This window comes from Stigmatopora argus, chromosome 11 (assembly GCF_051989625.1).
Source record: "Stigmatopora argus isolate UIUO_Sarg chromosome 11, RoL_Sarg_1.0, whole genome shotgun sequence".
Classification (NCBI taxonomy): domain Eukaryota; kingdom Metazoa; phylum Chordata; class Actinopteri; order Syngnathiformes; family Syngnathidae; genus Stigmatopora; species Stigmatopora argus.
The window spans coordinates 16,100,706-16,126,083 of NC_135397.1; the positions used below are offsets into that span (position 1 = coordinate 16,100,706).

A 25,378-nucleotide genomic window follows, 5' to 3' on the forward strand; every position below is an offset into this window, starting at 1 on the left:
AATTATTGAAATCATTTTGCTTAATTCTTCATGATGCCCAATGATTAAGTTGTCTTCCTAATATTTGAAAGGCTGGGTGGGTGACTATTAGACATACTATTACTTTCCAAGAGTAGCATTGGTGTGGTCACCTTTATGGATTGTGATATACGTGTCTAGCCTCAGATCCCTTCCTTGTATTATATTTATCATGTGTTTGCTGCACCCTGACAGCTTACGCCAGAGGGATACAAAGTGAACATGTTTGCTCAAAACACACTTATGTGAAACCAGATTTAAGACAGTTATTTGGTGATGTCTTTCAGGGTCAGCGTGGCCTTAAAGGACTTCCTGTAAGTCATGAATACGTACATCTCAAAACACTTTTGCTCAGGAGAAAAAGAACGAACAATGCTGCCTTGTTTCCTCACTTAGGGAGAACCAGGACCGAAAGGAGAGAAGGTGAGTTATAGTTTGTTTCTCCAATGCAGTAAATGCATGTATGTGTGTATTCTTCCTGCCCTTAGACAGCTTGTATAGGCTTCAGCAACAACGTTAGTTAGAATACATAAAACATAAAGGATAAAGAATAAATGAATATATGTACACCAGTGGCAGGCAGTGAATTTCAAACCGAGGCCTTCAGTGCTGTCTGAATCAATCCAACCCTCAAAAACTATTTTATGGCTATAAAACCTTTACTGCAACACATAAAAAGGCATCAATAATAACCTCATACAATTGAAATATTATTTAGGAATATAGCCATATTTTAACCCACCCAAAATCATTTTTATCTGTACACAAAATCCATCCTCCTTTCTTTCCTCCTTCTTTTCTATCGCCATCGAAGCTAATCCTGAAAATCGAGCCTGTCCTGTCGTATTTCTGGCATAAGTTTGTATTCGATTTAGTGCTAAAAATGTTCGTTCCCAGTTGTGACAAGCTTGCTTGCTTCGGAGTTGTCCGACCTTTTTTAATGATGTCCAGCTTTTCTTGAAAAGTCCGTCTTGAAAATGGCTTTGACAGTAAATCTGCAAACAAATCAATTTCTTCTCCTCCTTCAGCCATTGCGGGTTGACAAACCCGCTATTAAATCAACATAAAAATATAATTGCTTGTGCAGCTTGCTCCAGATACAATTTGGTAGCTCTGGCTAGTCCACTCTATCACTAGCCTATCATAGACTGTGAAAGCGATGACCTACCCCTACGCCTGTGAGAATCATTATTACAGACAATGTTGAGTGGAGAACCAAGAAGCTAATTAAAGCAAAGGTTACATGTCTGTTAGAGCCAGTGACCAAATACCTTACTTATTTTCCACCATAATTTCCAAATAAATTTCTTAAAAATTCTCCAGTTTCATATCCCGAATTTCTTTCTTTCACATTCTCGAAGTTTGCACAACGCCTGACCAAAAGACAGGTAAAATCTGTCCCCGAAATAAATGTTACCAATTGTTTTTGATGTCCTGAGATAGTCTGAATAATAAGCTCGAGCTACTGGAAATGAACTTTATTTGGAGTAAATTGATAAATGCCCATTGGAATAATTTTGAAAATGAAGCCAGATAGAATATCTTTTATCACGGTTTTAACATTGTGTAATTACATATGACACATTCTCAGATACAAAAAGTACTAATTGTGGAATTTATCATTTGGTGTTCATGCATTTACTTTGCAATAATCATATCTACTTAAACCTTTTTATTTTCTCCAGGGTCTCTGTGGCGACTATACACATCGGGTAAGAAAGCTTCTTTTTAATATTTTTTCGTGATAAAAATTTTAATTATTTCGAATCACTGCATGTATTGACTGTTTAATTCCAGAGCTGATAATGTAATCTCTCACAATATATTGACTGTAGTTGTGGACAGGAATGCCTAAGCAGAATATTTACTTTGCAAGAGGAGAAACTGAAAGGAAGCCATATATAAAAGTGAAAAGTAGCTCAATGATGGGTAACACATGTAAGTAGTTAAGTAGTTATTTGGATTGCCATCTCGTGAATTTGACTTCTTGAGAGAAAACAAGGTAATTACCAGCAGTCTGCTGGGGCATGTAGTTGGAGAAGATAACGACCTGTATGAGGCTGTGCCAAGAAAAAGATTTTAGTGAGCAGAATTTTCGATCCATATAGTCAGCAGATGAAAAAGTATACTTTGGAAATGAGTCCAAATAAAATAAATGTAAACCTGTCATACACATGACAGCTTAGGTACAATCTGGAAGCATTTAACTATATATAATTCTAAGCACAAATAGAAAGCGTTTTTTTCATTCTGTGTCCTTCCAAATAAATATTACAAAACACAGCCACCGGAGAGGAAGTGGGTTTATGTTTGCAACCCTGGATAGAGTTAAATAGCTAGTACATATTTTCAAAGGTCACACAGTAGCAGTTTTCATCCATGTTTCCACCAAGTGCTACAGTACAATTATAAAAAATAAAAAAGCCTGGCTTGTGCTACTGTATGTGAACCAAAAGTCAGTAGGAAAAGTAATACTATGTAGTAAACAAGATAATAACAAATGACCAACATTTTTTTCTTTCTTAGCATGTGCCTTTTTACAAGATAGGTTTGAATGTTCTCTTTTTTCTTCTTCTAAATTGTATTTATCTCCTTTCTCGCTGCTATATTGACATTCAAATCCTTTGTTTGCCATTCTGTTGTACACTGTATTCCTAGTTCATGAGTGTTGAACTAATTTATGTTATGGGCCACATTGGAGTCATTGTTTCTTTGGGGCGGCCTTTATGTCTGCCTACCAGGACTGTCATATTTAAACAACATTGAAAGCAATGAATATTATCTTATTTTATTATATGTATTTGTTCATCTTCATTTTTTTTCCGCTTATCCGAGATCGGGTCGCACGGGCAAGAGCTTCACCAGGGAAGCCCAAACTTCCTTCTCCTCAGCCACTTCATCCCTCTTTTTGGGAGGATCCCTAAGCATTCCCAGTGTGTCTTAGGTCGGCCCCCGTGGCCTCCTCTCGGTGAAATGTGCCCGGAACACCTCACCAGGAGGCATCCAGGAGGCATCCTAATCAGATGCCCAACCCAACTCATCTGACTCCTCTCGATGCAGAGGAGCAGCGGTTCTATCCCGGATGACTGAGCTTCTCACCTTATCTCCTGACAACCTGCAGAGGAAGCTCAATAGACCTTCCCGGGGAGGTTGAGAAGTGTGATTCCCCTATAGTTCGAACACACCCTCCGGTCCCCCTTTTTAAAAAGGGGAACCACCATGACAGTCTTCCAAACCAGAGGCACTGTCCCCCGATGTCCAAGCGATGTTGCAGAGGTGTGTCAACCAATAGCATCCAGAGCCTTTAGAAACTCTGAACAGACCTCATCCACCCCCGAGGACTTGCCACCAAGGAGTTTTTTTATTACCACCTCAGTGACTTCAACCCCACAAACTCCCCAGGCTTTGCCTCCTCATAGGAAGCATGTCGGTGAAGATGAGGAGGTCCTCAAAGTATTCGGCTCACCAATTCCCAACATCCCGAGGAAAGGTCAGAAGCACTCCCTACCCACTATACCACTCTGTTGATGGTGCACCACTTTTCCCTCCAGAGTTTAAGTACGATCGTCCAACCAAGAGCCCCCCTCGGAGCACATTTTAATCTTCTACCGGACTACGGCTGATCAGATCTGCCTCCTGATTCGTTTGTCATTGTGTTTTTTCTTGAGTTTTCGGTGCATAACATAATTTAGACTTGGTAAGTTTTGTGTTTAGGGTTACTGTACGTATGTTTACTCAGCTGCCACTTACAATTACACCCCATTGGATAATGTCTTTGCATTTCTTATTCATTTGAATAGCTTTAAAACAATGTTCTTATCTTTTTTCTTTTTTGGATACATACATTTCACATGACTTTGACACCTCTAGTTTAACCCTGCAAATAGCATGTCGGTTTCACCAAATTCAGATTATAAGATTATACTTAAAGTGCAGAAAAGTTACTCATATTTTTGTAAAAAAAATCTAAAAGTTGTTTGACCGAGGGATGCACCTGATGTTAGGGTACTCCAATATGGGCATGGAAAGCGAGCCACAAAGCAAAGCAATGCCCTGAAACCCAGGTACTCCTCAGACATTAAATGCTCTCGACCAAAAACAAAATAAAGTGAAAGTCAATGTTGGACTTTCACTTTAGATGTTTTTTTTTACCTACAATGTATCAACAGTGTTACTGTGATCCTTTGGCACTTTGCGGCTTCACTACATCGCAGATTTTTATTTCTGAAGTTTAAGAAATAACTACATAAAAATGTCAAAATCCATGTTGAATCTCGCAAGAAGACAGATGAAAAATCTAATCTCATCTCATTTTCTGAACTGCTTTATCCTTACTAGGGGGGGTGGAGCCTATCTCAAACAACCATTCACGTTCACACTCATATCTAGGGGCAATTTAGAGTGTCCAATCAGGCTACCATGCATGCCTTTGGAATGTGGGAGGAAACCGGAGTACCCAGAGAAAACCCACGCAGACCCAATATGCAAACTCCACACAGGTGGACCGACCTGGATTTGAACACAGGTCCCCCACTGTGAAGCCGACGCACTAACCACGCAATCCGGCGTGCCACCACGGATGAAAAATGGCGGTGAAAAATGGCGAAAGTCAGGGGCCGCTTCTTCGGCACTGAATTGGGTGGCACTCAGCACCAAAGAAGAAGAATTTGACCGCGGAAGAAAAATGACATCCGTACATTATAAAAGGCCGAGGATTACAAGATCTTGCCTTCTCCTGTTTTGTTGCGAGTGGGTTTCCCATCACGCACATTACCACTTGGATAAAGCCAACACTAAGCCTTTTCTAGCTTTGTTTGGATTTTGAATCATCGCTTAAAATGCCTCTTAAATGTCCTGTGGAATAATTATTGCCGAAGCCACCGCTCCCTCCCAGTTGCGGAGCGAGGTCTTAGGCTGAAAAGCGGAGAAACACGGTGTGCCCCGCGACCCGGCCCCGGCCGGAACAGGCAGCGACATGGTACATGGAAGAGTCCCCCAACATAACTGATGAAAATGGTTGTCTTCTGGGGCTAGTTTTTTGAAAGAGGATGCCATCCTGGACATTCTTGTTAAAAAATGAAAGTGATATGGTTCACCCGGATCGCCTGACGCTCGTCATGTGTGGGGATGGTGCTGGCTGGCTTCATGGTAATCAACAAGTTTGACCATCCTCATGCTTTAAAAAACAAGAATAAAGCCTTGCTGCTGGTCTACTGGATGAGCAACCAGAAAGCCTCGATCACGAAAGCCTTCAAAACTGTTTCATCCCGAACGCAAAGCTGTACTTCGCTGAAAGGACTTGGACTCAAACTCCCATTAACCCGTTTTTTTTGCACTTATATCAAGCGGAAAGGAACTATTTTCACTGTGAGTACAGTATTCAAAGTATTTATTTTTTAAACATAGACCTTATAGCTTATAGCTGTTAAGACATTATAGTCTTTTCATATGCTTATAACTAATATTTATTAAACACACTTCTTGATAATTGTACTTGTGTACTTGTATTTTTGTATAGGCACAAAAACATGTAGTCTGGTACGTGGTAATAATAGGGGTGACCCTACTGCACGGCTTTTTGATTATCGCGGCCATGTCTGCTCTAAATTATCCGAGAAAAACGAGGGATTAGTGTACTACTATTTAGAATCCACTTTGACTTAATTTGTGTTCATTTTACATAATGCATGGGATAACAAAACTTGCCTACTCTTTTCCTTTCAGTCTCCATGTATGTACAGTAGTGTATATTTCCATAGAAAATTTTTAAATTAGTCGTGTCAGTACTGTTATCTCTTAAACTTGTATTTGATCATGCTGATCATCTCAACAGAGGCGACGTATTGTACAGCCCTGTGCTGGATTGTTGTCCACAGTAAGTCTCTATTCTACACTGTAACCGTACTGCCATGCTCTCTTTGCGGCATGATTGGCACACACCTGATCGCTACTCAACTGCAATCTAGGGGTCTGGGGATTAGAAGGTTTCTCCAAAAACTAGTCCTCAAAAAGAATGTTTCATGATTTGTAAGTAAGTATACTACATAATATTAGTTGAAAATTGAATTAATTCTTAAAGATAACAGACACTGTATACCAGGGGTGCTCAAACGTTTTTGCTCTAAGATCTACTTTCAAGGAGCCAACTTTCCCCAATTTACCTTTTGTTTCCAGGCCACTGACAAAGCTCAGCAGTCATGTATGCTGATCACCCAACACAGTGTGGACAAGTAGTAATCATTATTGAACGAGAAATGGCAATTTTTCATGGGTCAAGTCCTATAACAAATTTTACTACATACATTTCATTCAATAGGTTGATGAAATCTTACTGTCATGCGATCGATCGATGTATTGAGCACCTCTGCTGTATAAAAAAACAGCATTCCAGGCCCAGAGTTTGCTGTGACTTTCCATCGTTGACCTTGTTTCTTTTGTCTCCCTTCATTCCTTGCATTTCAATTTAATGTTGTGTTTCTTTGTTTTCCTTTGATCCTCCTTTCTTCCCTCTCTTCAACCTCTTGGTCTACCCTCTTTCCTTCCCGTGGCCTCCTGGTGACCTTTGCCCTGTGACCTTTTTTGCACTGTTGGCCACCTGTGCATTGCTTCCCCTCCGCAGATGTTGCCTATCACCGTGCGCAACATGCCCTCAATAAGCCCTCTAACCCTAAAACGCCTCAAGGTACAATTCTTTCTTTTCCCAATATGTCCGTTGCTTCTGTTTTTTCTACGCAAGCTACCTACAACCGATTGCAAAAACTCCCCCATCTTGCTGTATTAACCAAATGCTGCAGTTGCTGTTGCTAATGAATATTGAAACATTTTACAGGCTAAAGGTCTTTTCTGTCCATCATAGTTATATTAGTAAAAGTACAATGACATTGTATTCATTTTCTGTAATACTGTGTCTTGAAATTCTTATCTATTTATTAGTTTATTTATTTATTTATTTAGTTTTGTTTTTTATATATTTATTTATTTATTGAATTGAATGCTTTTTATTGTCATTATACAAATACAATGAGATTTAAAGCTTCACCACAAAGTGCACAAATACAACAACAAAGTACTCCAAGTGAGATCAGCAGAGCAGAAAGGCCTTGTTCCATCTGAAGTCAAGGATGAGTTCCAGGGTTTTGAACACATTCAGGAACAAGTTGATGAGAGCGCACCACTCGCTGATTCTAAGGACCTCATCACTGGGGCATTTCATTATCCTCTGTGATCATCCCCACTAATGTATCATCCGCAAATTTCACTATGATGTTCTCAGGGTGCGTGGGTCTGCAGTTGTGTGTGTAGAGCGTGTTGAGTAGTGAACTCAGCACACAGCCTTGGGATTGGATCTTATCCCAGCAGACTTCGGGCCAAAGGCAGGGGACACCCTGAATTGCTGGTCAGCCGATCGCAGAGCAAAAGGAGACAGACAACCACGCACACAGCCTTGGGGCATTTTATAGTGTCCAATCAGTCTACCATGCACGTTTTTGGAATGTTGGTAGAAACTGGAGTACCCGGAGAAAACCCTCACAGACCTAGAGAGAACATGCAAACTCTACACAGAAAATCCAACCTGGATTTGAACCCAGGACCCAGAGCTTTGAGGCCCACGTGCTAACCACTCAATCCGCCGGGCCACCCGTCGATTCACAAAAAAGTCCTTAATCCAGGAGCAGGTGGAAGGTGGGAGTCACAGTCTGGCCAAGTTGGGAATAAGAATGTCCGGTCTTATGGTGTTAAATGCTGAGCTGTAGTCGATAAAGAGCATTCTGACGTAGCTCTCTCTTTTCCCCTAGCACCCAATAGTGTAGATGTTGCTTGTACTACACAGTACACAAATAGAATTGCAAAGCAAGCGGCCTGGTGGTCGTTCCGGGGTTGAGGGTTCGTTCCCAAATCGGTCCTCACTGTGCAGAGTTTGCATGTTATCCCAGGGCTAGCGTGGGTTTTTAACATGGATGAGACTGGCCTTTTTTGGAAAAGGATGCCTTCGTAGACATTCTTATTCAAAGATGAACTAGAACGTGCAGATTATTAACAAGCCTTAATCTGCAAGTTTGACTGACCTCATGCTTTAAAAAACAAGAACAAAGCCTTGCTGCCTGTGTACTGGATGAGCAACCGGAAAGCCTTGATTCCAAAAGTCTTCACAAAGGACTAGTTCTTAACTGTTTCATCCCAAACGCAAAGCTGTACCTCGCTGAAAGATGGCTGCACTTCAAGGTCTGGACTGTGCAGGAGGACTTGGACTGAAACTCCAATTAACCTTTTTTTTATCCATATCAAGCGTAGAGGAACTACTTTCACTGTAAATGCAGTATTTAAAGTGTTTCCTTTTTTATGTATAGATTATATTTAGATATTAATACATTAGTCTTCATATGTTTATAACTAGTATTTGATAAATGCACTTCATGATAATTGTACTTGTGTACTATTTTTGTATAGGCGCGAAAACAGGTAGTATGGTAGTAATAATAGAGGTGATCCTACTTTGCGCTTTTTCGATTATCGTGGCCATGTCTGGTCTACATTTTCCGCAATATTTGGACATGAAACGTTTGTTCAAATAAAATTGATCTAAAACGGGCTTAAAATGCATCATTGTCTGTCACTTTAAGGCAGACTGTCAGATCTGTTTTGACTTCCCAAAACATACAATAAGTGAGTTTTAAATTTAAAATATTTACACAGACGATTCACCATGTCCAAGAAGAGACCTTCAGTCTTTCTATTTTAATGGCTTGCTTTGCACCCCAGCTAACCTCCAAATGCGCAATCCCCTGCGACAGGATTTTTTTTATGGTGTGAGGTTGTTGTACTGTGGTGGCCAATATGATGAGACACTTTCCACTATGGAAGATTTTAACCCAATGTCTTTCAGCAGGGTGAGCAAGGTGTGCAGGGTCCCCCAGGACCACCAGGTCATCCTGGTCTTCCAGGAAGTCCAGGTCTGAATGGTGCTAGTGGCTCACCGGTGAGTAGAGTATGAGCCTAAAAACCAGAAAACACTTACACTACACATATACACCTTACATTAAGAGAGCGCGACGGCGATTTGCCTGTCTGTGAGTGCGTGTGGGGGAGTGTTGTCGTGCCTGGATGGAGAGCACAGCAATTCCTGCCTCCAGAGACGGGAACAAGGAGGGTTGGTATCCCATGGAACATTGGAACGGGGACAGACTGGAAAAGGCATTGGGGTGAGAGTTGTGGGCGTATTCCAGCCAGGGCAGTTGGTCGCTCCAGGTGGTCGGCTGAGCATGGGTGTTGCAGCGAAGTGCTGCTTCCAGCCGCTGGTTAGTCCGCTCACATTGTCCGTTCGTTTGAGTGTGATAACCAGAGGAAAGGCTCACCGTAAAGTTCAGCGCTGAGCAGAAAGCAAACCAGACACGGGAGGTGAATTGGGGACCCCGGTCTGAGACAATGTCTGGAGGTATTTCGTGCAGATGGAACACATGCTGCACGAGTAAGACTGCAGTCTCACGGGCTGAAGGGAACTTGCGGAGCATGACGAAATGTGCAGCCTTGGAAAATTGATCAACAATAGTCAGAATGACTGTGTTGCCCCAAGACGTAGGGAGGCCTGTGACGAAGTCAACAGCAATGTGTGACAAAGGACGGCTAGGAAACGGCAGTGGATGGAGTAGGCCAGAGCTCGGCTTGGTGGAAGACTTACTGCAGGGAGACACGAGGCAGGCTGATACAAATGAGCATGTGTCTTCCCTCATTGTTTGTCACAAGAAGTGTTGGTGCAGCACTGCCAGCATGCGATTGACTCCTCGGTCGCAGGTTAGGCGTGAGGTGTGGGCCCATTCCAGTACCTTCGAGGAAACCAAGGTCAGGACACAAAGGTTCTTGTGTGAACGTGGTCTGGTTGGAAAACGCGGGATAGTGCATCGGGTTTCCCGTTCCTAGAACCCGGGACATAAGATACAGTAAAATTAAATCTACAAAAGAACATGGTCCACCTGGCTTGGGGAGGGTTGAGCTTCAGGGCTGACTTGATGTATTGTAGGTTCTTGTGGTTGGTCCAAACCACAAAATGCTGACTTCCCCCTTCCAGGTGGTGCCGCCATTACTCTAAGGCCAACTTCACAGCGAGCAATTCCCGGTCCCCAATGCTGTAATTGCGTTGTGCCGAAGTCAACCTACGGGAAAAAAGGCACAAGAGTGCTTCTTCCCATCCCCCAGTTTGCGCTGAGAGAGGACGGCGCCGCCCTTTTGCTTCCGAGGCGTCGACCTCCACAATAAACTGCAGTTTAGGGTCTGAATGGGAGCAGAGGTAAAACAGGACTTGAGATCACTGAATGAGGCTTCTGCTGCTTCTGACCAATGGAAGGCGGACTTTGTGGACATGAGTGCTGTGAGGGGTATGACAATACGACTATCGTGCCTGATAAAACGCCTATAAAAATTTGTGAATCCCTAAAAGCGCTGTAGCTCCTTTCTTCCACCCAGGCAGGGTCACTGAGTGACAGCTGCCACCTTCGATGGGTCCATCCGCACCTGCCCGTCGGCAACAACAAACCCAAGAAAGGTGCTCTGCGGGACATGAAATTCGAACTTCACGGCCTTAACATAAAGGCGGTTCTTCAGTAGGTGTTGCAACACCTGGTGCACGTTCTCCTTGTTTTCCGTAACGGTGTGAGAAAAAATGTCGTCTAGATATATGAACACAAATTGGTCCAATATATCTCGGATATTTATGAGGGCCTGGAACTGGGGCATCACAGCAACCAAAAGGCATCACCCACTGAAAATGGGCCAGGGTGGTGGTGGAAGCCGTCTTCCATTCATCCCCCTCCCGAATGCAGACTACATTTTAGGTGTTGCAGAGGTCCAACTTGGTAAAAATTCAGGCACTATGAAGCTGTGTAAAAGCCGAGTTGATGAGAGGCAAGGGGTACCTGATGTTGACGGTGATTGTGTTAAGGTCCCAGCATCTCGCCTCTTGTGTCCCTGGCTTCCCTTTCCTTTATTAACCAGCTGTGTGTATTTTGTGATAAGAACCCTTGTCCTTGTTGAAACACGAGTGTTTGATGACGTTTTTGTGGGAGTATTACCTTGTCTACCTTGTGTCTCATGTTTTCCCCGTCACGTAAGTCATGCTTTTGCCTCTTCGTCGGTGTGTGTCTTCCCCAGTTTAGTTGTCATTTTGGTCTATGTGGACCCCTTCTCCCCGAACGCTTCCCCAGACAGTGAGTCAGCAAGTTTCGCCACCTTTTTCCCTGCCTCTCATTCCTGGTTCTGTCCTCACCACGCACCTGAGGCGATCTTGACAAAACCTGTGCTAGGTCGTGATAACAGTCCGGTACCATGGCTAGGTCCAGGGGATCTTGCCTTGGAGGGTGTCACCTTGGGACCCGACCAGTCAACGACCTGATTGTGTTCTCTTAACCAGGGAAGACCAGAACTATGGGAGTCTCTGGGCAGTCCAAAACATAAAAGCACGCCATCTCTTGGTGGTTGCCAGATAAACGGAGGAGAACCGGTTCCATCCGCAACTCCAATCTTCCTAAGGGCTGCCCGTCCAGTCCAGTGGTTCTCAGAGGTCTACCCAATGGGCGAGTCCCGATGCCTAGTTGGGAAGCCATGGAGCGGTCGATAAAACTCTCATCTGCTCCCCCGTCGACCAGAGTGGTGACCTCCTGAGTCTGTCCCTCCCAGGAAAGAGATGCCGGCAGCAGAAAACGACGGGAGGATTCACCAGTGGCTAGGATCACCAACACCTCCTTTTCCATTGATGAGCCCTTGCTTTTACCGGCCGAACTGGGCATGTCTGTATAAGATGACCACTCTCACTGCAGTAAAGGCATAAAGCCGAGCGAAAATGATGGGAGCGCTCCTCCTCTGAGAGACTAGTGCAGTCCAGTTGCCTGGGCTCCGACGTCATCGCGGGAGGCGGGGTTACCGCAGCTGAAAAAGATGCTGGAAACGGTCGCTGGAACTCGCATGTGGGGCTTACATGTGATCCCTTTCGCCGCTGCCTTCAGCATTCTCGGAGTCTACCATCAATTCTGATAGCCTGGAGGGCGCTGTCGTTGAACCCACTCTCAGCGGCGAGGGTGCGAAACTTGACGGAATACTCTGCCATGCGTTGGACACACTGGCGGAGAGACATCAGGTGCCCTGCTGCCTCACTGCCGCGCACTTGGTGGTCGAACACCTTACGCATATCCGCCGTGAAGTCGGCATAGGAGGAGCATATACTCCCACTCGGTGCTAGCCCACAACAAAGCGAAAAACAGCCCATGAGGTAGCCAATCCTGGCTTGGTCCGTGTTGTACGTGAGACCCTGTTGCTCAAACACCAGGCTGCACTGAACAAGAAAAGCCCAACATGCACCGAGGTTGCCATTATACGGGGCGGGCGGTGGGATTAAGGATTCGCAGGGCGGCGGTTACCGCGTGAGCTGGCGTGGCTGAGGTAGGTTGTGTCCTCTATGCATGCGGCAACGGCGTGAACTGTGCCTGCAGTGAACGTAGTGACTGGGAAATATGACATACCTTCGTCAAGAGGAAATGAATTGCCTGAGTATGCTGATCCAGGAGTGGTGGTGACTGGTTGGTGGGAACTCGGTCGGAGCCTGCGAATCCATGCATCCAACACAAGCTTGACGTGGCGTATTTCTGTTGTTTCTTGAGTGTTCCAGGGGCGGGCGAAGGTACAAAGGGAGCAGCGTAGATGAGTCGTTTGACATAGTGTGGAGGTCGATAGCTGAGAGGTCTGTAGAGAGGTCCAAAGCAAAATTACCAGGTGCAGGGTCGTAATCGTCATCGTGGTAATGTCCGTGGTCGTTGGTCCTAAAGCAAAATAAGAGGTCAAAGATCAGGCAAGCGAAGCAACGAAGTAGCACGAGAAGGTATTTAACAGTAAACTGTGTAAGAGGATCCAGCGGTGTGGTCAAGCTTGGGGTAGCCTAAATAGTTCATTGACAACTGATGAGAGACACCTGGCACTGCTTGGCCCTGTGATTGGCTGGCAGGCTCAACCAACCACCCGTCTGGCCCTGAGCCTGACATATATACTCTACTTACAAAATATTTGACAAATAATAATAATTTGCTTTCAGGGTACACCAGGGCAACCAGGAAAACCCGGAAAAGATCCAAGGGTGAGCTTTGATGTAGTCAATTATTTCCCACTATTTCTTTTTCTGAAGTGACAGTTTTTTATGTGTTAATAATTATAATACATTTTGTATTCATCTGCAGCTCTTACCAGGACTGAAGGTAAAAACAAACCTGAGCCTCTGAGTAAAAAAAAAAGAAAAGAAAACAACCGCTAGTGTTCTCTGACTTTTAGTGTTGAGTAAAATTGTTAGTAACATTACTTTGAATGGAATTGCGAGTCAGTATACAGTAGCTGTTATCTCTGTATTTGTTGAAGTTGAAATTTCCTTCCAGGGTGAGCCAGGTATACCAGGACATAAAGTGAGCTCCATTTTTAAATTTCATCTCTTCAATACTTTTTGCATATTGTACTTTAGTGTTTGATAGGATGAAAACTGATTGCTTTTTCTGTGTTTATCGCTACAGGGTGATCGAGGGGATGTTGGTGCAACAGGTCCTGAGGGCCTCAAGGTACACAGACTTCATTTTATTCCTGTGGAATGACAATTAATTAGGTTATGACTTATTATGAAATGACTGCATGTTTTGTCAGAAAATAATTTTTAAAAAAACATAGGACTGTCATCCTTCACCACTTTGCGGCTTCAACATTCGTGTCTTCCATACATTGCGTTTTTTATCTTAAGTATCCATATTAAAAATGTTGATAAAAATCTCAAAATTCATAGTGAAATTTGCAAGAAGAAGAAAGTAGATGAAAAACGGCTGTAGTCAGACCATCGCTTCTTCGGCGCTGAGTTGGGTGGCACTCCGCGCCGAAAACGAAGCGAAATGTCACCGTCGAAGAATGACGCGCCGATAACATAAAAGCCCGAGAACGGCGACGTCTTGCCTTTTCCTGTTCCGAATGAATTTCGCATCACACACATAACCTCATGAAGAAAGAGTACTTTGTTTGGATTTCGTATCGCCCTTGAAAAGCGTCTTGGACCATCCAAGGTATCCAATGAGCCCAAGAAAAACGAGAGATGATGACAGTCCCCCAAAAAGTGACGTTGCTAAAGGCGCACAATAAGAACGCCCATATACCTTTTCCAAGGATACCAACTGAGTGGTAACCATTAGGAATAAAAAATAAACCAGGATTATGAAGGATTTACACTGTAGATAAGGCCATGAAGCTGGCATGACAGGAGAGGACGTAAACACACTGCTCGAGAACCACTCAACCCCCCCAACTGATGAAGACCTCGTTGAAAAAATGCCATCGGGGAGTGAGGTAGAAGAGGCAACGGAATACGATGAGGATGAAGAACATGGTTTTACTTTAAGGAATATGCATGAGATCTTTAATATCCCTCACAGTTTATAACAATGGGCACAGGAGATTGATGACAACATGATTGGAGCCATTGAATTTGGCAATCGTCTTGACAGTGCCTTGTGCTTGTAAAAAGGCATATTTGCACAAAAACAGCGTTCACAGCTCCCCATCATCATCTTCCTTGTACGCCGAAAACCTCTCGCAAAAGCTCCTCCTGTTGAGCCTCCTGAAAATTCCATCGATGATCCAATGCCTCTCGAATCTGAAAAAGAGGACTTGGACACAAGCTCCAAATAACGTGTTTATTTTCATTGTGAGTACAGAATTTAAAGTATTTACAATTATTATATATTCATTCGTTCATCTTCCATTCCGCCCATCCTCAAAGGGTAGCGGGGGTTGCTGGAGCCTAACCCAGCTGTCTTTGGGCGAAAGGTGGACTACACCCTAGACTGGTCGCCACTCAGTTGTTGAGCACACAGAGAAACAAACGACCATCCAAACCCCCAATCATACCGCCAACAGCGGGAATTGAGCCTGCGCCTGCCTCCCTAATCTTTTCAAGTAGGATAACTTGTACAATTGGTGGTTGACCAAATACTTATTTGCCCCACTGTAGTCATCTCTCATCGCTCATTTTCTGAACCGCTTTATCCTCACTGGGGTTGCAGGGGGTGCTGGAGCCTATATTTATTTATTCATTCATTCGTTTACCGTACCGCTTATCCTCACAAGGGTCGTGGGGGGTTATAGAGCCTATACCCTCCAACTATGGGCACCGGGTGGGTGAAAAACTTAATTAGAGGCCAGCCAATCGCAGGGCACCAGGAGACAGACAAGCACTTACGCTTAGACTCATACCTAGAGGAAATTTAGAGGGTTCAATGAGCCTACGATGCATGTTTTTTGAATGTTGGAGAAAACCTGAGAACCTGGAAAAAACCTACGCAGCCCCGAGGACAACATGCAAATTCTACAGAGGAAGGTCCAAATTTGGGATTAAACCCTCAATCACAGAACTGTGAGACTGACACACTAACCACTTGACCTCCGCGTGCCCTGATTTGATCTACTAAGGGAAAAAATACAAATCCATCTGACCCTCATCTAATTTTCTGAACCGCTTTGCAAGTGGTGCAGGAGCCTTTCCCAGCTGACTCCGGGGCAGAGGCGGGGGACACCCTGAATTGGTGGCCAGCCGATCGCAGGGGACAAGGAGACGGATAACCATTCACACTCATACTCATACGTAGGGGCAATTTAGAGTGTCCAATCAGCCTACCATGCATGTTTTTGGAATGTGGGAGGAAATCGGAGTACCCGGAGAAAACCCACGCAAGCTCGGGGAGAACATGCAAACTCAACACAGGTGAACCGATTATCACTCAAGCCGCCGAGGCGCATTTCGTTGGTTGAGTTTTAATTAATTATTTGTTTGTCTTTAACTATTTAAAATGTTCATCTTTTGAAGGAGAACTAATATTCTTTTTTGAGTACAGTAATACCTTGACATAACATACAAGTGTCCTGGCATACGAGCAATTTGAAATACAAGTAAAATTTCGAGCAAATATTTACCTTGAGATACGAGACACATTTTGATATACGAGCATACAGCCAGGTATTGGCCAACACGAGAGGCTGCTTTTGACAACAACATGCGCACTGTCTTTACTGTCGCAACTCACTCGTGCAATGTCTCTACGAGCACTGGGCTTTTTTTCAGTGTTTTTTTTCTCCCCGTTAGTCAGTGCAGAATGGCGGAGCTTGTACGGGAGGAGTATACTACTTCTCGTTGGCAAGTGGTCGTGCGTTATATTATTGTAAAGACATTTGTGTGCATCATTTTCGTAATATTTTGAAGGGAAGACAAAAGCAAACAACCCTTTTAAAAACTGCAGCTGAGAGTCAGGGTGGTGGGGCAAATAAAGCCAACCCGGGAGAAGAAAGGTATAAAAATGTAAAACAAAATTAGAATTAGGTTTTGTGTAAGGTTAGATTAAATTTATTTTTGAGTGTGTCTGTATTGTAATCCAAGTTTATTTAAATTTGTTTGTTATGTTACGAGCGTGTTCCCGTGCAAAAAGTCTCTCTCTCTCTGACCCTCTCTCTCTGCCCTCCGTCTAATATTAGTACTATTAAACATCATAACCAATAAGTTATTTGTTACTTATATGTTCTCCCTGGGCCTGCGTGGGTTTCCTCCAGGTACTCCGGTTTCCTCTCACATTCCAAAAACATGCATGGTAGGCTGATTGGGCACTCTAAATTACCCCTCGGTATGGGTGTGAGTGCATTGGTTGTCCATCTCCTTGTACGCTGCGATCGGCTGGCCTCCGATTCAGGGTGTACCCCGCCTCCGGCCTGGCGTCAGCTGGGATAGGCTCCTGAATCCCCCGTGACGTAATGATTATAAAGCGGTTCAGAAAATGAGATGAGATGAGACATAGGCACTTTGTTTTAAAGGATGCGCTGCTATGGTTGTGCTAGCATGACACACAGGATAGCACATAGCATGCTAGCATATGTTTTAAAAAGGGCAACAGGAGCAAAACTGAGTTTGATTTTGTTTTATTGACGTAATGTATATTCGCGAAAATATAAGTCAAAGTATTCAAACATCTACAAATCTGTCAAAGTCCTCATCTGTATCCGATATGGAGAGTTGGCCAACAATGCCAGGTTCCATAACATAGCCAGGGTCAGCATGTTTGTCGTGGGATTTCGTAATCGTGATTTGATTCCACTTTTGACGAAAGCTCAAACTACAGTGCTCGCCGGCACTTTCGCCCAGGCATCAACAATCCATTCCAAAATGTCACGTAACTCGTGTGATCCTGCCTGCCTGTCTTTTTTAATTTATTGCACAAACAAGGCGCACTGACCGATTGAGCGCATCGACCATTTTAGAGAAAAATGTAGACTTTTAAGTGCTCGCTATAGGTGTGAAAATACGGTAATTAATAGCAGAAAAAAATCGCAAAGTAGTCCGCGATAATTGAGGGATTACTGTACAGCACCAAGTCCAACCAGCATCTGAATGAGCAGAAGGCCACCATCGACATATTTACCCATTTCCCTGCCAAGAATCGCCAATTACAAAATGCACCCACCCCAATGTCAACTACTACTTAGCTGGACATTTAAATATATGCTGATTATCAGAAATTAACACAGTGACCTAGGTCTTTAAAATTAATGGAATTGTAGTCATAAACATAATATTAGATTTTAAGATAAAATGGACATGCTCATCGGTATTACAGGTACTTTTTTGAGTAATTTAATTATTTTTTGTAACAGTATAATTGGTTATCATTGAGTATAAATTTACTACATATTCCATTTTTTTTTTAAACTTTTCTCTTCATGGAAAATGTTCATTCATCTACACCATGCATCCCCGTAAGGGCTACGAGCCAGATGGGCCAGAGCCCATCCCAGCTGTATTCAGGCGAAAGGAAGAGAAGCACACCCTATTCTAGTCGCCAGTCAGTCGTAGCGAACACAGAGAGACAAACGACCATCCGCGCTCATCATCATGCTGCCAGCAGCGGTAATCGAACACGCGCATTTCCACACCAAAGTCAGGTGAGTGGAACCTCTACACCACGAGGCGGCACATTTTTTATTTGGACACTTTATATAAAAAATGCAATGTACTGAAGCTGCGAAGTTGTGAAGGATGACAGTAGAATTTTAAACGGAAAAGAAACAACGAAAATATACAATGTCCAAACGGCAACCAAACACTTTCGGTGCAACTACAGTGGACCTCTTCTCACAAATGCCTTTAAATACGAAACTATCATGTTACAAAACACTTTGGTATGCAAATGATGGTTCCAATATTCAAAAACAAGACAAAGTTCAAGTTACCAAACAACTTCTGGAACCAGTACATTTTGTAAGTAGAGGTACGACTGTAGTTACTTTAGATTATTTAAAATATTTCAATATTGCACTTTGCTTTTCCTGGCATTGGCTGTTAAGGATAAGCGGTTCATAAAATGAATGTATGAATGTTTAAGTGCGAGCGTGTCAATGAGAGGAGGTGGAAAACATTTGGCAATTGACAAAACATACAAACACATGCATCTAAACACAACATACACTTAAAATTCATTCATTCTTACCCTGTATCGCTTATCCGCACAAGGGGGTGGGTGGGTGCTGTAGCCTTTCCCAGCCAACTACAGGCAGTAGGCTGAACTGGTCTCCAGCCAATCACAGCAATTTAAAATTATGAATTCAAAAGAATGTAACTTCCTTGGGCCCATGTTGAAAAATAAAGAATAAACTTGCTTTAAAATAACTGGGAAAACTCACAAAACACTGTATTAGAACTCCATTAGTTGCGTGGCTTGGTCTGTGCTTGCTACTGTAACCAAGGAAATTTCTCGAATATAGGGATGAAATAAAGTTCCAATCCAATCACGAACAAGAATCGAAAGCAGATAAAAAGCATCATTGGGGTGCAGCTCCCTCCTAGGAAGGGAGGCCAGCGGCCAAAGGGAGAGCAACTCTATCATGGAAATTTCAAAATAATCAATAAAGGACGCTACAAGATCATTTAATTTGGATGTTTGTTTTTTTTAAGACTTGCGTTTTGTAACATCATTTTTGTCTGTGTGTGTGCCGTGAGACAAAATGTTCCCATTGAGCACTTTCGTAACCTGAATATTTGTTGTATCTAAAGATGTTCGTAAGTAGTGGTGTCACTGTACTTAGGTGTGACTTAAAGTGGTAATTAAAATGCACTGAAAATCTATTACAGGGTGACAAGGGTGGCCAGGGAAACCAGGTGAGAACATTATTGTTTTTTAAGGTGCTTAAACTTTGAAAAGGAGATAAGGTATCAAATTGATTTAATTTTCATCATGCTAATCACCTCCTAGGGGAAGACAGGCCCTGAAGGCCCAGCTGGACCAAGAGTAAGTATTGCGTTCCAGCACAATGCAATTTCTCCTTTAAAATATACTTAATTGATCAATACGTCAAGAACGAGATAAAATGTATATTACGTAATAGGGCCCTCCAGGTCCGACTGGTGGACCAGGAACAGATGAAATCCCCAATAATGAAAATGTATGTTCCAATGATTTCATTTCATTTGTCCAATATACTAAAACATTATATACTAAAATATCCTTTAAAAATATTTGTAACTAAAATCTGCCTTACAGGATATTCGCAACATACATCTGATGGTAAGATTTTATTGTAAATTATCAACAAATATAAGCATAAATTATGATTAGATAAATGACTTCTCCTAACCAACCCTTAGGGCCCGCCTGGATTACCTGGACCTCCTGGGCCCCCTGGACACACTGGAACTAAAGTAAAAAAAATAATTACATATTGGAAACATACAGGAAATTATTATTGTTTTTGTAAATATTATTATTTGTTTTTAATACGGGTGGTTAGCACGTCGCCCTCACAGCTCTGGGGTCCTGGGTTCAAATCCAGGTCGGTCCACCTGTTTGGAGTTTGCATGTTCTCCCCGGGCCTGCATGGCTTTCCTCCGGGTACTCCGGTTTCCTCCCACATTCCAAAAAACATGAATGGTAGGCTCCAGCACCCCCTGCGACCTTAATGAGGATAAAGCGGTTCAGAAAACGAGAGATCAGAGTTTGTGATTTCGCACACAACCATAAAACATTTAAAATAATTTTATAGATGGCCCGGTGGTTAGCGCGTCGGCCTCACTGTTGTGGGTTCGAGTGTTCGATCCCAGGTTGGTCCTCACAGTGTGAAGTTTACATGTTCTCCCTGGGCTTGAATGAGTTTTCTCTGAGTACTCTTTCCTCCCACACCCCAAAAATGCATGGTAGGCTGGTTGAACACTACATTGGCTGTCCACCGGTTCAAGGTTTTCCCCGCCTGGTTCCTGTAGTTGGGATAGGCTCCACACCCCCTGCAATCCTTTTGAGAATAAGCAGTCAAAAAAATGAATGAATGAATAAATAAGATTATCCATTATCAACTGAAGAGCAGATTTTTTTAACAAAAAGAAATTACGAATTACATACATTTTTTGGTGGTTGTCTCGTGATAAACTTAAAGAAAGTATGTAATGAAATTACACTTTCAATTGGGGTGTAAATGTTTCAATCTCTATGTCTGGTTTGTCCAGTCTTGTGCTTTCTTGTTGATAGCTATATAATTTTACCATTAGGGTGAAGTTGGCCTCACAGGTCCCCCTGGTTTTGATGGAGAGAAGGTAAGACAACTCATGTTACCTTAATGCAGTGCTTCTAAAATATGTTCTATTGCGCCCCCCAATTGGAAGAATTAAATGTTCCCATCCTCTGAAAAAAACACCAAAAAACAGGTTATTTCAGTGGAAAACATTTTTATTGGTTGTAATTCACCATTTACTAACAGTAACAAATAACTAGTGGTTATTATATTTAATACTAAAATGAGACATTATTCAGTACAACGGAGAGAGGGAGAGGGAGAGGGAGAGGGAGAGAGAGAGGAGGGGGGATGGGGAGAGGGAGAGGGAGAGAGGGAGAGAGACAGAGAGACAGAGAGACAGAGAGACAGAGAGACAGAGACTGTCTCTGACAGAGAGAGAGAGAGAGAGAGTGAGAGAGAGAGAGAGAGAGAGCGAGAGAGAGAGAGAGAGAGAGAGAGAGAGAGAGAGAGACTTGACGGATGCACTCGTAACATAACGTAAACTTTAAATTTAACTTATAAATTAACTTAGATTCCCGTACATATACACTTTTTAAAAAAAAGTTTTAATCTTACCTATCTGTTTTGTATGCTCGTCTATAATCTCAATGCAAATATTTGCTCGGAATTTTTCTCGTATGTCAAATTGTATGTTGGGGCACTCGTATGTCAAGGTATTACTATAATCTATGTACACCTTTGCATAATATTGTATCCTAAAATTAAAGACAAGAAACAGAATATAGAACAGCAATGGAGCCTAACTTTATTAACATTTAACATGTTTGTCTGAAACAAAAAAAATACTTAAAGTACATCCATCAATATGGTGCTAATAGTCCCAAAAGTCCAAAATATCTATGAAAAATGTGACAAATGCACACAAATGAGATAAAATTATAAGAACATTATTTATTAATGTATTGAAATGAATAACAAATATGCAAAAACATTTCCTATTCGTGCAGATTTATGTGTAAGGAGGAAGCAAATGTCAGGCAACAAAGCACACAAACACATGCACATAAAAACACATCTAAACAATTTGAAGTTATTTATTTAAAACAACTAAGCGTTAAATAGAACTCCAAAAGAGTAATAGTCTCTCTGCCTCATCGTTCAGTACATAGAGGCCATCTCAAATGGTTGTTGTTTTTAATGCTTCCTCCTGCTTCAATATCCTGATGGTAGGTGGGTTACGGCTGCATCACCTTGCAATATCAGTCATGGATGAATAACAGACCTATTCATTTTATTCGCACCAGTAATTTTAAATAAAGAACAAAGTTCCTTTAACCATACTCAAAAAAAAGAAAAAAAAACTTGTTAGAACTCTGTTTTTAGACAGCTGGTAGGCCAGTGAAGTGTAGGGAGATTTCAAAATGAAATAACGGATACAGGAAATGTATTTAACCATCCGGGGATTTTGTAACTTGGATCTTCTGTTCGTGTATTGGAACACTAATTTTCATATCAAAGGCTTTCGTAACATGAAAATGTGGTATGTGGAAGCGTTTGTAAGTCCAGGTACCACTATAATTTGAATATCATAATTTTATAACTTTTTCCTCCCAATATAACTTAAAACTCCTAATATTACGCGAAAAGCAGTTTTGTGTTCAAACAGACCTTACATTGCCTAAAGTTGAAGCCGGAGAAACCTAATAAGTAAAAAAAATATTAAAGTTGTTCGCCAAAAGAAAAAGACCTTGCTGTAGTAAAAACTGTTCTACTTTTAAGATTCATTAGTAATAGAAAATTTTGATGTCTGTGATTATACTGAAAGTGATCACCTCTATCTCTCTGTCTCCACTTTGTTGGATGCAGAGCCATGGGCATTTGCTGCTACAATTGATTACTCGACAGGTCTTCATACAATACATTGATAAATTAATCAAACTCTGACTTCAAAGGAAGAGTCATTCTCATCAGATCTATCACACCGCAGCAGGTTTAGATAGTCCTTCCGGTGAACAAAGAACTATTGGGGTTCCTGATCGATTTGAATTACCAGGCACCTTGATTTTTCTGCAGTGCGGTTTACTATCATAGTGTGTGTCATTTGTTTCTGGATTCACTATGTATATGCTGTATCACATACAATATATATTTTATCTTCTGTATCTGTGTCTTTATTTCCTGTCAGGGCACAAAAGGTGAACCTGGGGAAGGAGGAAGGTCAGAGATGGTATGTTAGGTTTGAGCAAAGTATTGTATGACAATAGTTTTCTGAAAGAAAGCTTTTAAATTGATCCTAACTTCCCACAAACGCAATTTGACATTGTTGTTTTTCTTTGTTTTTAGCTCTATGGTACTCCAGGTCCCCCAGGGCCAGCAGGACCAGTTGGCCCAGTAGTAAGACAATTTCAAATTGAACAAACTATAAATGATATTGATATTGATGTCATAGATCACATATGTCAAAGTCAAGGCTCATGGGCCAGATCCAGCCCGAGAATGAATTATCTATGGCCCTGTGATGATATTTGGTATTAGTCCCGGCTCACTAGGCACAGCCTCCCCCTGGTGTTTTGCATGTGCCAATACTACATTACCCACAATGCAATAGTAGCACAGCAAGCGGGCATTGGTCTCATTATTGATCAGCTCGGCAGTCAAAGCAGATGCCAACTATCCCCCTCCCTAAAAAAATGGCTAAATGGAAGATGGATGTGCAGCACAGGGGGTTTCAAGCCGGGCGGGAGGCGCAGTACATGTTCACAGAGGTAAAAGGCAAACTTGTGTATTTCTGTGTGGAGAAAGTGTGGCAGTCATTAAAGAATATAATCTAAGAAGAACTAAGAAAAACAGAGAAAAAAAGAATATGGACATGGAGGAAAGCGTAAATAAAGTGGAGGAATTAAAATGAGGTCTTAAAGCCCAGCACGCTCTGTTCTCAAAAGCCCTTTTACAAAGTGAGAATGCTGTCATGGCCAGTTTTATTGTGCCAGAAGAGGCCACAAATAGGCCCAGCCATTTACAGAGAGGGAATTGGTAAAAATAAAAACGTTATGCTGAATGTTTGTGACGCAGTGTGCCCAAACAAAAGGCAACTATTTTCAGATATCAGCCTGAGCAGAAACACGGTTGCTGAACATGTAGACCAACTTACCACCAATCTTAAAGAACAGCTTGTGGCAAACAGAAAATATTTCATAGCAGATTTCCATTGCTGCAGATGAGAGAACTGACACAACTGACATTGCCCATCTGTCAATTTTCATCTGGGGAGTGGAATTCAGTCTGAGCAAAACAGAAGAGCTTTTGGCATGATGACCTATGCATGGCACAACAACAGGACATAATCTGTATGAATAGGTATCCAGATGTGTAAATGAGATGGGGCTGCCTTAGGAAAAATGTGTGGCATTGACAACAGACGGAGCACCCGCGATTTGTGGACACGTAGTGGATTGGTCGCAAGGATGTGTGAGAAGATGTAGGAGGAACTGAGGAATCCTGACCCGAGTCGATTCATGATATCAGATTAAAGCCTGTCTTTTGTAATGGAATCTAAGTTAAACAAGTGTATAAACATTTACATCTTTCATATGATAATATAGATGTTTGACGATTTCAACTGTTCAAACGCCTGCTCAGCGTCGAGGTGCCAGTGTTTTTGTTCTTGTTTGAGAGCAAAGTGCCACATTGGCTACATTCAGCGAAGCCAACGCAAGTTTCTCTAGCATATTCAACAATCAATTTGAAGATTTTCCAAAATTCACTCTTACGGGTACCGGTGCGTGTTTAGTTTATCCTTAACTTCTTGCGGCGTTCACGTGATATGCGCAGAGCATGCCGAACCCGAAGTAATGATTAGCATTTTAGGCCCAACCCGAACCGAATTTTGTTTTGGGTTCGGGCTCAAGATCTTACCTCTAGTTTCAGTGCCCAACATGCTTTAGAGTGGCTCACATTATCTCAATAATACATACATTTACATTGAACATTTGTAGACAATTTTGGGTTAAGTGTCCAAGCACATTTAGACAGTGAGCAGTTGGAGACCGGATAAACCGCTGACCACATCAGTTACTGGATTACCCGCACTAACAAATGTGTCAGAAAGTTCGTAAAATTTCTCCTTTTTTTCTAATTTGTGCTGTTGAAAGAGTGGCTGCTTCCTCCTTACCCTCCTTCTCATTGAATTATTCATATATTGCCGAGCGTTGCATTAACTCCGGCTCCATTGAGAGTTCGTTTTGGTGCCCCTCGACCAACTCATCAATGTCCTTCTTACTGGCCACTGTCTCCATCACCTGCCTACATGACACAATTTTGCTCACCGCAGGCTGCAGTTCAGTTTGAGGCTTGACTGTCGAAGGCACTCGGCCGAAGGCACTCGGCCACAGCTTCCTCAAAGCGAGGATGGAGAGTTGTTGTTGTGAGAAAAAGCCAATGAGAGCCCAGTAGAGTGGGGTGAAATTGTCAAGCAAGAAGCAATGCATCTGCGACAATTAAAATAACAAATACAGGAAATATATTGACATTATCGTAACTTGGATCTTGTTTTCGTATCTTGAGGCATTCATTTGCATCTCAAAAGTTTTCGTAACCTGAACATTTCGTACATAGAGGCATTTGTAAGTAAAGGTACAACTGTATACAGTATAGTATGACTGTGACTACAGATGAAATTATTCATAATTGTTTTTTGTCATTTTTAGGGATCACAAGGGCCTTCAGGACCAAAGGTGCAGTAACTTTTACTTGGACCCAAGCACGCTTCAGTGCGAAAAGCTCTATTATTATTCTAGTTAGGGCCCGAGCACAC

At 42.3% G+C, this 25,378-nt stretch overlaps 1 protein-coding gene across 1 annotated transcript in view; it reads left to right on the top strand.

Annotated features, from left to right (window-relative positions):
* Positions 1-25,378, top strand: part of col13a1 (collagen, type XIII, alpha 1) — a 57,655-nt gene that overhangs the window by 8,992 nt on the left and 23,285 nt on the right. Inside the window, exons 6-23 of the mRNA XM_077613277.1 lie at positions 306-332; positions 415-441; positions 1,704-1,730; positions 6,638-6,700; positions 8,903-8,995; positions 13,091-13,132; positions 13,233-13,250; positions 13,425-13,451; positions 13,557-13,601; positions 19,193-19,219; positions 19,314-19,349; positions 19,447-19,503; positions 19,602-19,625; positions 19,706-19,759; positions 20,600-20,644; positions 22,751-22,792; positions 22,909-22,959; positions 25,272-25,298. Coding sequence (XP_077469403.1) covers positions 306-332; positions 415-441; positions 1,704-1,730; positions 6,638-6,700; positions 8,903-8,995; positions 13,091-13,132; positions 13,233-13,250; positions 13,425-13,451; positions 13,557-13,601; positions 19,193-19,219; positions 19,314-19,349; positions 19,447-19,503; positions 19,602-19,625; positions 19,706-19,759; positions 20,600-20,644; positions 22,751-22,792; positions 22,909-22,959; positions 25,272-25,298 — 732 coding nt within the window. The remainder of the gene's footprint in view (positions 1-305; positions 333-414; positions 442-1,703; positions 1,731-6,637; positions 6,701-8,902; positions 8,996-13,090; positions 13,133-13,232; positions 13,251-13,424; positions 13,452-13,556; positions 13,602-19,192; positions 19,220-19,313; positions 19,350-19,446; positions 19,504-19,601; positions 19,626-19,705; positions 19,760-20,599; positions 20,645-22,750; positions 22,793-22,908; positions 22,960-25,271; positions 25,299-25,378) is intronic.